Source organism: Rhipicephalus sanguineus, chromosome 1 (genome assembly GCF_013339695.2).
Source record: "Rhipicephalus sanguineus isolate Rsan-2018 chromosome 1, BIME_Rsan_1.4, whole genome shotgun sequence".
In the NCBI taxonomy this organism is placed as follows: domain Eukaryota; kingdom Metazoa; phylum Arthropoda; class Arachnida; order Ixodida; family Ixodidae; genus Rhipicephalus; species Rhipicephalus sanguineus.
The window spans coordinates 191,263,967-191,277,862 of record NC_051176.1 but is presented as its reverse complement, the minus strand read 5'-3'; the positions used below and the strand labels follow the sequence as shown (position 1 = coordinate 191,277,862).

Genomic DNA, 13,896 nt, shown 5'->3' with positions numbered 1-13,896 from the left:
GCACTTTGTGCTGTGACTGATGATGATAAAGAATTATGGCTGAGCACTTTGCAATGGGTGGGAAGCAGTGTAGCGGAATGGGCGCCTCCATTCCATTTCACTCCCATTCCGGGTCATTAGAACTTGCCGGCATTCCATTCTTTCAATTCTTCGGAATAAAAAAAACTTAGCCCATTTGCACTCTGGGAATTCTCGGGCAGTTAATTTCCAGTCCTGTAATTCCTCGACGTAGGAAAGGCATCTTGATAGTTTTATTGAGTTAAGCCTCGGTTTCTAGTAGGCGCGTTGCTTATAAACGTACCGTGCTTGTAATCAGCCAAGCGATTTTAAAGATACTGCTTTATTGTTAATTCGGAGGTTCTGACTTACTCATACTTGAAGTTTGAAAAACGGCACGTAGACGAAAACGTGCTCCATTTTCGGAAAAAGACGTAATTCCATTCCCATTACATTCCGTGCAAAAGGCGCTTAATTTCATTTCCATTCCATTCCTCCAAGCGTTGTCCCCGTTTCATTTGGGGGTCGCGAAAACGTGGAATGATTCCGGAGTCATTCCAGTTCTGGTGGGGCAACTCCGCAACACTGGTTGGAAGCATTAAACAACCACTCCTTGCGCTATTAGCATTGTGTAATGACTGGTTGTTATTTTACTCTTCTGCCACGCTATATTACATATCAACCCGATTCCGTGCCCGACATGACGCCTGTATAGAGTATTTTTTCGAAGGAGTTACAAGCACCAGCGTGGCACTGTGGTGGAGGACCCGACTGCCACGCAGAGTGCGCGGGTTGAAATCCCATCCATTCCTAGATTTTTTTTCTCGTTTAATTTTTCTTATATCACGCGATAACGGTCACGGACACCGGCGGTGGCGGACAACTATGGCGCCAAAATCAGCTGTTGTGATCTCATAACAGCTTTCGCTGTAACAAACTTCAGCGCCGACAATGCCTCTACGCTGGCCTGCGTGACAGGCGCGCAAAAGTCCACTTGCGTTAATATAAACATCTCTGGTTGCCACTGTTTTTGTTTTTCGCACAATTTCAACATATCTTTGCTTTGGAATTCCTGCCTGAGGTACGCGCTAATAATGTACCCTGAGATATGCTCACAATGCATGGGCTCAGTTGCTCCGGATAGGGAAGTTTTCTCGTGAACCGAAAAACGATTGAAAAAATTTCGGTTTCGCTCCGGAACGAAATAATAAATAAAGTTTCGGTTACGTTTTCGTTCCGGTCGAAAATATCGTTTTTTTCGTTTTTCGTTTTCGGTTTTCGTTCCGTTCCGACACCCTGGTTACAGGAGCGCGTCCTAACAGTCTAAACATATGCAATATTCTCAGGTACTAAGCGATACCACTGCACGCCAGTGGCTCCTCCATCTGAAGAAGTCGTTGACTTGGCGCTATCAGACATCGGCCATTAACCTTTAGGGACGCCCCTGCCCCACTAAGCTATTTGCTCTTCGGCGTGTAAAATATTTTGCTCGCGAGCAACGGAGCAACTCTGCAACCATTCATGCAGACTTCGAACGAGCGCGTTGCGCGAAAGTTATACACAGCAAGGCGACGACAGCTGCAGCGAGCGATAATGAAGTCATATTAGAGTGTCGATTCGCACGCTCTCTTACGTTTCTTCCCTGCAGTCGTCGGAAGATAGCATAGGAATGTGAACGGCAGACGTAACGCCGGCGTTTCGCCTTCTACAAGATCGACTGTCGTATGACCGACATATGTCCGACAGAAGAGCTGACAGCTCTTATAGTTGTCTCTTCTCGTACGTGTCCACTTGTTGTGCAGCTATATGTACGCACTGAACCGAGAGATTGCGGCTTGTTCTGTACACTTACCAGGTCGGCAACATGACGCAGCGACCACGATAGGCCAGGCGTGGCCCGTGGCGAGAACTTGTCTCCTAAAAGAAACAAATATTGTGACATTAGAAACGTTAGTTCCGTACACCCTAGTTTGCGACCGTAAATAACTTCAAAACAGAATTGACATACATACAGAAAGCTGTCAATAAAACTAAGCATTTGGCGTCCCTTATAGGTCTAATCGTATCAAGCGAAGATACGAACATTGCTGAACAGGAAAGCGTATAAATTTTTATTTATTTATTTATTTATTTATTTATTTATTTATTTATTTATTTATTTATTCAAGTACTCTAAGGACCCACTAGGGGCTTTACATAGGGGGGAAAACATAAACAGAACACAATTTTTACAGAGAATAAATAACTGCAGGTTAATACAATGCTATAGTACAGAAATTCGTAGAACGTAGTAACAAGGCAAGCAATACAACAAGAGTAAACAACAGATAAAGCGTAATTATTAATGAAAGTCACAGGGTTCCAAATAGGTTAGCAATGCTGAATTAAACAAAGAAGGCTAAGTTATCCTGGAAGCAATCCTGGAAGGCACATCGTGAATCTTTTGAAACGACGTAGGTCAGTGTTTTTCTGCACAAAATGCTTACGAATTCTACAATAAAACAATCATTTGGCTATACTTCACGTCTTTCAAATATAACCTTAAAGGGACCGACAACCGATTTTTCTCGACCCAGTTTTTTACAGCGCAATAGAAAGCTCACCCTTCGTAGTGTTTGTAGCTGCAGCGATTAATCCCAAAAGCGCGTGGTTATTTTATTAGCAGTATTTTTCGGTCTGAAAAGCTCCTGAACTGTACGCAGCTGTCACCCAGCAACGCTGTGAAGCTATAGCGATGCCGATAGCCCTCCTCGCATCATGCTCAAGGTACAGTGTACTAGAAGGGGGCAGTGGAACGAACGAAGCGGCCGCGCCGCATCTCGGGTGATGCTCCGACGGGCGATCGTAGCGGCGGCGCTGTAGTCACTTTGTACTGTATTTGTACTGAAGCTGTGAAGAGCGTCTGCATTTGGCGCGCGCGCGTCGCAGCCTAGGGAAGCGTGTAATTGCGCGTTTTGAGCGCGTTTAATGCATTACTGAGCTTTAATCGGTGTCTCAACGCCTGCTACGTGCAATGGTGTACGAGTGAATATGCAGGCGTGCCAAAACTGCGCCGAGATATTCCCTGTTGTTGGAGCCTGCCGACCTCAAAGAAGGCGGCAATCGGATTTTGCGCACATGCATCTAGCTGCTCACTGATTGCTGTGTGGTTTGCAAGCAACACTTCGAGCCGCGCTACACTATAAGTAACTACGAACACTGACTACGAAGAAATAAACCCGCGACGAAAGCCTACAATTCTTCTGCCGGCAGTCTCTACGATATACCCAGAGCATTGATCCCTGTACGAGCTCCAATGCGCTCGACTGTTCCATGAGTAACCTGAGTACAAATAACTCTATCGCAACATTTATACTACTGACGGCTGAGCTCTGCCAGTTTTGCGCTGTTTCTTTAACTCCCAAAGGCTATCTTGTTTCAACAGCGTGCTTCCGCGGTTACTATGCATTGGTTATGCTACCTCTGACGGCTTAAAATACCAGGAAGCCGAGCCAGGGAGCCGAGCCGAAGGCGCGCGTTCACCTCCGAGGCACAAACTTCATGCATCAGGGCTTATCTCAAGCATATTAAAATGCGCAGATGTAAATATAGTCCCTCGGTTATTCTGCATAAATTCACTACAACCAGTTCTCCTTTTCAATAGACAGCTTATATTGCACATTTCGTGATCTTCTATCGATGCCATTACAAAAACTTCTTTTCGACAATGTTTTGTATTATAATTTCATTGCTTTCTCTGTAAAGTGTCAAAAGTGAAGCCAGGAGGGGCGGTGGTGCTCTATGGTTTGCGAGATGATGTTTTTATATATATGTGCATATATATTTACACGCACACATACGGACAGTAATTAATATATCCCCTCCCAACCCGGCGCCTAGCAATAACAATATCCGTGCAACGCCCCTGAGGACGACCGTTATTTGTACCGGTCGAGTTACCTTTGAATTCCAGTACCTTTGAGCCCTTGTAATGTCGAAAAAGTCACATTTACACAGCGCATTTGCAAAGATACGCACCGCACACGCAGCTTCGCCAACGCGCGGTAAATGTTCGGTGTGCTTTCGGCAGAATATCAGCACACAGCTTTCTGAGCACAGTTAAATTCCATTAGAGCAGCTCAGTTACTCTGAATAAACTAGACGTCGAATCACCACCGGAATAAAGCATTAAGACAGAATAAATCAGAATGAGGCACGCCCTTTCTAGCTGTTTCCCCTGTCTCTTTCTTCTGGCGGTCGTTCGGCGTCTAGTTAATTGAGAGTAATTGTTCTAACTAGCCCAGCACTGAGTTCGGCTCAATTACACCGAGATCGTGAATCTTCACGATCGGTGTCAGCCCGTTTTCATTTTTTGGTTTGTGTACCTTCCAGCAGTCACTTCAGCTACAAGAACTGATTTGCAATTTCTCTCAAAGGCATATATGAAGCAAGCATCCATTAAAAGCTTTGAAGTTTCGTCCATCAAGGCTTACGACGACAATTCCTACGCTTATTAATTATAGACACGCAACGAAAGCCATATCAGTGCCGATTAGTCGGGTGCCACCGACGCGCCCAGCAGTTCTAGCGCGCGGCTAGCCACCCTAGCGCGGCGCCGCGCGCCTTCAGTACCTAAGGTCCCTAGATAAAACAAGTTTTCAAGGTAGCGACACCCTTCCTTTTCCTCCTCGCTTATTTGCCTGGAGCGCCCCCAAGAAGGGTCAAAGCGTGCATAAAAATGGGAATGTTTGTGTTCAGTTATTACGGCGGATAGAAATATTTATACAAAATGAAAAGTAAATGAGACGTAGGATAAAAGGTTACTTAGTTGAATATAAGCGGTACAACATAAGAAGAAGCGTGATGTGTGTTACCCAACTGGCAACGTTGTTATAGTTTTATATTTCACACCATTATCCATGGCGTCTCGCATCGTACGTCGTAGTTCGTCCCGATTCGTCCAGTTCTCCGAATGTGTTTTGCTCGTGAAGATGATGTGGCACAGTTAACGTGCTTCTTTTTGGATCCTGTGATCCTGACTGACCACAGGGCAGCACCTTGTTGTGACGTTGTGACGAGTGATCATAGCCGCTTGTGCGCACACAGGCAAAAGCCGTGGCCAGACTAGAACGAACCCTTGACTAGCAGCATTGCGATGACAGTTTTTTCTGGAAAAATACATCCATTTTCGCAATCATGATGCCAGGTAATCGTGGTGCATGTTTTATTATCTGGGTGACTACGGAAAAGAGCGCGTCACCGCAATGCGGGTGCACGCAACTTAACGACAAGTGGGGTTCTACCAGTTTGGTGTCCCGAAGTGATGAACATTGCGACGATGTCGTCGCCCTACCATCAGCGGCAAGTACCAGAAACAGACTTAAAAAGCGTTGGCACAGCGTCGCGTTTGAGCCTGTTTACGCCGCGTTCAAGAGCAAGTGACTCGAACTGGTCTGGCATGAAATGTCCCTGAAAGTGCAGCCACTTCAGCTGTATTCAACTGTACGTGCATACGCACAAATATTTGTAACGAATTTCACGTACTAGACGCGCGTTAGACGCGCGTTCTGTAGCGTTTCAACAAAAGGCGACAAATCAACTCGCCTCGCAAAGCCGCGTCTACGGCGTTGCACGGAAGTCCTCGCGTCAAATGTTTTGTAGCCACACTTCACGGCGTGCCCTATTCCGGATACCACGAGGTATGTTGTAGAGGGAAAAACCGCCTTCTGTTTTGTTGCTGCGGCCGACAGCACAGTACTTGACATATTCAAAATTCACGGCGAAGCATGTTCGGCCGACTTGGCGTCAACTAGGACGCTCCTCTTCTACAGCTTGTCTTGGATACGGTTTCGTCTTTCGTCGCGGCAAGAATCCGACTGGAACCATATGCACATGCGCACTCGTTTTGAACCTTTTGCTTTATAATAAATATCACCACCATCCACTAACAGCATCACGTGCAACGAATTCACCAATCAAAGACGCAAATGATGGAGAAAAGGAGGGGTAGGTGCGAGAGTGAGGAGGAAGGCGCAAAGAGCAATGAGTGTCGCTACCTTGAAAACTTTTTTATCTAGGGACCTTATCAGTACCGAGCGACTGCAGCGCCGCCGCTACGGTCGACGCGGAAGGCATCAGGCTGCGAGGCGCGTTCACGCCACTCGACAGTCCTAGTACACTCTACTCAAGGTTTTGCTTTCACAGGAGTGGGTGAAACCAACGTTTTAAGTGCGAATGCACTTTATAAGCGACCCTGAATCCGCCGTCCCATAGCAACGGCGCGAGGAAAGGAGAGGAGCGTCTGTAGCAACGGCGCAGCGACGTCACACCCCACGTGACTGCGCGCGCTCCGCCTCCTCACCGCGGTTTGCGCGGGCGCGCGCCGGCTCCGCACCGCTCTTCTAGGTGGCATTGGGTGCAGTGCTTCACTCTATGCTTTTGCGCCTAACCATGCGCCTAAGAGAGTACTTCCATAACCGTGAAAATCCTAGTGACGCTAAACTATCTATGCCCTCATACAAACACTGGACCCCACCAGGGCAACGTGATAAATGTCTAGATTTGTATATAAGTGCAGTGCAACGTGAAATACTGGAGGCGTACAAAACCCGCGTCCGTTACCGACAGAATATGACGAAGGAAGAAAAAACAGCGCTTGAAGAGCTTTCAAATAATCATGATATCGTCATTAAACCCGCAGATAAGGGAGGAGCGATTGTTGTTCTCAATAAGAGTGATTATATCATGGAAGCGATCAGACAACTCTCGGATACCACTTTTTATAAACCCCTCGCAACCGACCCCAACCGATAACTTTAGGTCCATTTTGATAGATCAGCTCACAAAATTACTAAAGCAGAAAAAACTAGACGAAAAAACCGTTAGGTCTCTCATACCGCTCAGTCCCGTGGCTGGTAGGTTTTACTTGCTACCAAAGATTCACAAACAAGGTAACCCAGGCCGCCCGATCATTTCCGGTGTGAACACTACAACGGAAAACCTTTCACGCTATGTAGACTCCCTTATTAACGAGATTCCTGGAACATTTCCGTCATTCGTAAAGGACACCAATAGTTTTCTCCAAGATATATTACACCTTACCATTCCGCATAATTCAATCCTTGTAACTCTCGACGTCACCTCGCTTTACACTAACATACCGCATGCCGATGGGATTTCAGCAGTCCTTAAAGCGTATGAAGACTGTCGTGTCGAAAAGCCTGTAGATAAGAAACCCTGGGATCGCTCCTAAAACTTATTCTTGAACTTAATAACTTCGAATTCAATGATAGCCATTACGTTCAGGTGAGCGGTACTTCGATGGGAACCCGAATAGGTCCGAATATGCTAATATCTTTATGGGTATTTTGGAGAATGATTTCTTATCCAGCACTGACATGCAGCCTTTCTTTTATAAGCGATTCATTGATGATATTTTCTTGATTTGGACATATGGGGAACAAAACCTCTTGAAATTTATAGATGCGTTTAATCATTTCCACCCGTCAATCAACTGTCGCATAGTTACTCGCCACTTTCGGTAAACTTCCTAGACGTCACTGTGTCGCTATGCGAAGGAGAACTGCTGACTAAACTATATCGTAAACCTACTGATAAAAACCCGCTTCTGCATTTCAAGAGCAGTCATGTACGACATTGCAAGACCGCCATTCCCTATAGTCAGGCCCATCGCTTTAAACGATTGTGCTCCAACCGCTGAGGATTTCATAGCGAATTGCGAACAACTTAAAACTTCTCTCACTAAACGGCAATATCCATCGGCTTTAATCGATGACGCAATAGGTCGAGCAGATAAATTAAATAGAGCGGAAATTCTGAGGGGAACCGTTTGCCCGAAAAACAGAATAGCACCAACCTTGTACTAACACACTCAGCATCAGCACCAAAGGTACACTCTATATTAAAACGCCACTACAATATCCTTGCCCAAAGCGAACATCTCAAGAGGATTTTTCCTGAACCACCTCGCGTTGTGTACCGACGGTCTAAAATCTCCGAGATTTATTAACGTCATCGAAAGTAAATAAGCCCGAAATAACTGGCTGTGCACCCTGCAACAAAGCACGTTGCAAGGTGTGCATACATATGCAAACGACACAGAAAGCCAATAGCACGTTTTCAGACTTCTCCCTTAACATTCGAGGTTCATTTAATTGCGATAGTTCTAACGTTATATACATGCTTGAGTGTACCGTCTGCAAAAAACAGTACATTGGCCAAACGGAAACTTCATTTAGAATACGCTTTAACAACCATAGATCGCATTCCAATAAGCTTCCTAGCCTACCATTATCAAAACACATTCGTTTACCTGGGCATTCTTTTGAAAATATTCGGGCCACTATACTTGAGTCAGGCTTTCGTTCTCATCATGATCGTGAAGCCCGCGAGTCTTACCTAATCTATAAGTTTAACACCGTCTCATCCGGTATCAACGAAAGCATAGGCACACTTACAAGCGTTTCCCACTAAGTACTGTTAATCATAACCTGGTCTTCAACGGGATAGGCAGCTCTGTTTCTAATATCGCTCGTGTTTTCTTCTACGGTTACTTGGTAATCACACACAATTTTTCAGCTTTCGTACCAGACTACGTGCATACGTACTGAGTTGTGTGCATCATGTACGGTGTCTGTGCTGTTTTTTAGTTTTTTTTTTAGTTTCTTCTCGTATTAACCTTGATGTGTTTGAAGCGTACTTCAGGAGAACTTAAAAGTAAAAATTGACCTTAGTGCTGAGTAGATTTTCTGTTTGCGATTTCAGACTGTTCGCAGTTTAATGCTAGCATGTGATTACGTTCCTGCGAAAAAAATAGGTAAAGCGCAGATGTGATGTCATTCCCCCCCCCCCCCCCGCCTTTTCCTCCATGTGACGTGCATTCCAACAATTCTGTCATATCACTAGTGTGTTAATGCCATATCAACTGCGTGTGCAATCTATGTTACCCTGTGTAACCTGATTTCGCTGCCACCGAGTCCCAAATGTGCGCGCATGAATCCATGTCGACTGCGCGTGACCGCTATCTTATGTTGTCATTCTTGCTATCGATAAGTTCTTTGAAACTATCTATCTACTTTAAGCGTGTTTATAAGGAAACCCACCGCGATGTACTTGTTACTTTGACAAAGTCTGGTCCACCAGACGAAACGTTAGTGAAAATATACAGTGCCAAACCAACGAAAGTCGTAGTTTCTTTCTTCATTCCTATATATATATATATATATATATATATATATATATATATATATATATATATATATATATATATATATATATATATATATATATATATATATATATATATATATAATGTAAACTTTAGCATTTGCGCATTGTATTTGAGTTCACAAGTGTGGGATGCGTCACTCGCACCAGGCAAACAAGATGCCGTTTTTCTTATCGGATACCGTAGTGTTTGCTTACAACACGCATTTTGGAAAATCGGACGCTACATCAAATTATGAACACACAACACGGCAGAGGCACTTATTTGCTAAATACCCCCCGCGCGCACCCTTTTAAGTTTCGAACTGCGTTCACGCGCTTCTGCTGCCCCTCAGGTACATATCTTTTTGGTTCCATCGCGCGCGCCTCGTTCACCTAGCTCTTTAATTGGAGACTCTTCCAGTGTGCTCAGTTTATGAGATGTCATATTGGTATTCCTATTGCTAAAATACGCTCTTTTGTTCACAAGAGAGCATGGACATTTCTTCGTTAGTTGGCTAACGGTAAGCTCATGAACGCACCTTACCGCGTTCGTCACTAACTGGGTGAGAACAGCGGTCCCTCCCTCAGTAATGAAGCCTCCAGATGCAAAACAACTGTTCTTAATTACCATCAATCACCCATTTATAGCTATTTGAAACAAAGAAAACACAATTATTGTAGCGAATCAAAAGCGCTCTTTCTCGTTGACAAATTTCCACATAAGATAAAACATTGAAACAAAACAATCATTGCGCATTACATCATCGCACATTTGTAAGCGTTTATATAAAAGTAAGGACACTCCTTCATATTAACGACTAAATACATAATAAGAAAAAAAACATCGAGACAGAAGAATCATTGCGCGTTGCATAATAATAACGTAAAAGAGGTAGAAACAGCTTTTCTGAATTGCTGATACATAAAAAATACACATTAAAATAAAGCAGTCATTTCACATTACCTCCTTGCACATCTTTTAGTATATACATAAGATAGGCTAAAACGAAACAAAATTATTGCACGTTTGTAAAGTCATCCCTCATTGCAATGCTCCTGCTACCAGACTTTCTTGAAGCGAGTCGTTTGCTCTCTGCTTCAGCATTGGATCGTAAAAACAAGGGCAGAGTGGAGGTCCTAAACGAACTACGAAATTCTAACCCCCATATCGATCGCCGTGTGAGGTTTTCCTTTCCACGAGGAACAGAAAAAAAGCTTGTCACCCTTGGCAATGCTGTTCGAGCAGCCGAACAGCGCAACAAGTTGCCATCTGGCTACAGCCGACGGCGTCTTGCAAACTGTAAAAAGCAATAGGAAGCCTGCGCTCACGTACAGCGGGCACGTGCGGCGGTGTTTATACGCCCAATAATGGCGTCGTTTTCCGGCGATAGCGCAATAGGCGGAGGGGTCATCGGGGATAGCTGGTCACGTGTCGGGCCTGGTCCAATAGGAGAGCACAAAAGGGCGAAGAACAGAGGAGAACGCAGAGGGCGGGAAGGACATTTTCCCTTTCCTTTTTGTGCAATGGTTTGAGCTACCTTTGAAAAACAGAGGGACGCTTGCTTCAGCCGCGTGCTTTTGCTGCGCTGTTGGTGTCCGCGCGTTAATCACTCATGTATTCTGAGGTTTCACGCGTTCCACCAAGGCATGGGCGTTTTGCAGTAATCGTGCATACGTATTTGAGTAGATACCGCGAAGTGTTCAGTATAGCTGGAAAGGAACCGGGTCTGTTTCGACACTTTTTGAACCATTCTTGGCGCACTTCGGGACTGTGATGTGACAAGTGTCGGTTGTCCCGTGCACAAGGACACTACTGCTGCAATAATATCTGGGCTATTTACGTGCCAAAAGCACGATCGATATGATTATGAAGCACGCTATTGTATTGCCTCCGGAAATTTAGACCATCGGGTGTTTAACGTGCACTGACATCGCACAGTACACGCTCCTCTAGTACATCCATCAAAATGCGACCGCCGCGGCTGGGATCAAACCCGTGACCTTCGGGTCAACAGTCGAGCACCGTAACCACTGCACCACCGAGGTGGACCACCTTCGCTGCAGAGCTTCTTCACTCATACGCTGTGTTAAGAATGCATTTTGCTGCCAAAGAAGCTTGCAAAGCCTATCTTCAGAAAAGGTAGCATCCGCAAAAAATAAATTAAAGCTAATATGAAGGCTTTTCGCACAGTTCCATCGTCGTAAGCAGCTTGAACAGACGTAGCGACCACGGGGTGTGCGAATAGTTGTTTTTGAGGCCGAATTGAATAGTGACAGAAACGAATAGAATTGCCTATGGTATACTTTTTGAATGAATCATGAATATGAAACAGCCGTTCTTAGAACAAATGTAAATTCATGTTCACGTCCTCGTATTCATATATTTTATTTATTTATTTATTTATTTATTTATTTATTTATTTATTTATTTATTTATTTATTTATTTATTTATTTATTTATTATACTAAAAGGTCTTAAAACGTGTGAGTGGGTACATGAATACATGAACGTATATATATTGCCACAAATTCATGTTGAAAATTTAGGTTTCGCCCATACTCATAAACAGCTTTGCTGTAAAAGAAGGTCGATACGTATTAGAATGGGCGCATGCTATAGGTACCCAGCATTTGTAGGCGTATGGCGGGAGGAACGCACTGGAATGACAGTTGTACTTTAGCGCCAATTTTGGCCTTACTTCGTTGCAGTTGACAGCTTGAAATATTCATAAAATATTCGGGCTTACAAATGACGGCTATTCGATTCGATGATAGAATCGAAGAAGGCACTGTTTCATTTGAATATGGAAATTTTCGAATACTCGCATACACCCCGTAAATACGTCACTGCAAGTAATGTACCCTGTCATTATGTTTCACGAAATCGAATGAAAATTACAAGACGTGTTTTTGTAGCTTTCTTGCTGGTTTTTTATTTGGTAGGCTTTTCAGCAGCCGGCGTAATGCGTATTCAGGTGAGGTTGGAATATGAGCGTTACGGGAGACTAAGGTGACTTGCGGATATACTGGTGAAAGATTAATGCCGGTTACAACGGGAAACGGAATGAAGGTAAGTGCACTGTGCAGTGTTTGCCTTTTCTTTAACTTATTTTGTTCCATGCCCTGTCTTACATGCTGCTTGTTTCTTGTTATAATGCTGAGATACGACTAAAACGCACGTTTCACTCAAGCCAAGTGAAATGAGAGCGACTACCACATCGAGTTAATCGTTGTGGTAGTCGCTTGTCGACCCCTTTCAATCAGTAGCGCAGTAGCAGACGACGCGCCGAGACCAATCCTAACTAGGGTGCTTTAATGCGCGTTTTGTCCGCTTTAGGTTGAGGACATCTGCGGCGTCTACTGCGGCGTGGCTGCCATATTCGAGCTCACGGCGTCCTGCCGACGTCTCACCGCTCTAAGGCGGCTGCGCTGAGAGGCGCGAGACGCGGGGCAAAAAATGGCGTCGCGGCGGCATCAGCCCCTTCAAAGAACGGCAACACCCTAAGGAGGGCGCACACATCGAGGCACACTAATCCTAACGCGACCGCAGCGCCCCCGCCTGGTTGGCGATCGCGTCGAGCCGCTCCGTGCCACTGGAAGGCCGCGCTCTTTGCCCACTGAAAGCAATCTAAAAACGTTGGGTGAAACTGTGGTTAACCATCTCCATATTGACATTTTTGACCATTTTGGAATATAAAACGCAGGTAGATTTCCGAACGCTCATCATCACGTGGGATCTCCTCACCGCCTCGCGAGCTAGGCGCTCGTGGCCGGCGCGATTAGTTCCGGCAACGCGTCGCCGGAGGTAATCCATAATTACATAGTATAGAAACGCGTATACCAGTAAAAGGTCACGTGATAGGTACATGTGCACGTTCATTTTTTTTGCCACCAGGGGCACTAAAAGTAATTTTGAGTGAAGAAATAAAAATATAAATCCGCGTTTAATGAGAAAAATAGGGTTCATTTGAGACAATACAATACACAATCCTTCTATTAGTATAGTGTACTAGAATATGGTACACTATATTCTAGTACACTATACTATTAGTGGGGTGATCTCAATTCGTGTTCTGAGTGGTTGTCGGTACATTGACTTAGTAGAGGGGGGGGGGGGGCGCTGCGATGAACCTTCGCCGCCACCCCCCACCCCCCACCCCCCCTGATGGGGAACCCTGCGCACGCCTATGCGGATCACCTATAGGTTCTCAACGCTGTTTCGTGCTTCGATAAGAAAGACGCAACCTATGAGACAAGTGCTAATACGGGCACCTCGTTCATACGCTAGAAAATGTTTACGCTAGAACTGTTGGTAAGAAAACAGTGGAGTAGACACAAGTTTGTTTCGGAGGGTGCACGTTTTTTATCTAAAGTGTTTAAAGTGGGGGCCGGGCAGGCAAGTGTGGTCGAGTGTTACGTTGTGCTCTGTGTCCCATAGCAGAAAGAAATTCCTGGAGGGGCACGTGCTCGGTGTGCCACCCCCTGGCTACGCCACGGTAAGAAAGATATGGCCAGCTTCCTAAATCAGATTGAAAGATTAAAGTCAGGTGGATTCCCGTAGTCGGTGCTTGCAGCGGTATTCGAGACTGTCCTGAAGGGTGCTCGCAAAAGCAGCCGCCGAAGGAGCCAGGCGTCTGGTGTAGAAAAAAAGAAACCACAAGTGGTACTCTGTCCTTGCACAGGGTTGCGCAT

General features: G+C 45.1%; 1 protein-coding gene across 1 annotated transcript in view; it reads right to left on the bottom strand.

Annotated features, from left to right (window-relative positions):
• The window catches only part of LOC119404460 (aminopeptidase NAALADL1), a 74,128-nt gene that overhangs the window by 13,425 nt on the left and 46,807 nt on the right, over positions 1–13,896 (bottom strand). Inside the window, exon 11 of the mRNA XM_049412301.1 lies at positions 1,850–1,914. Within this exon, the coding sequence (XP_049268258.1) occupies positions 1,850–1,914 (65 nt within the window). The remainder of the gene's footprint in view (positions 1–1,849; positions 1,915–13,896) is intronic.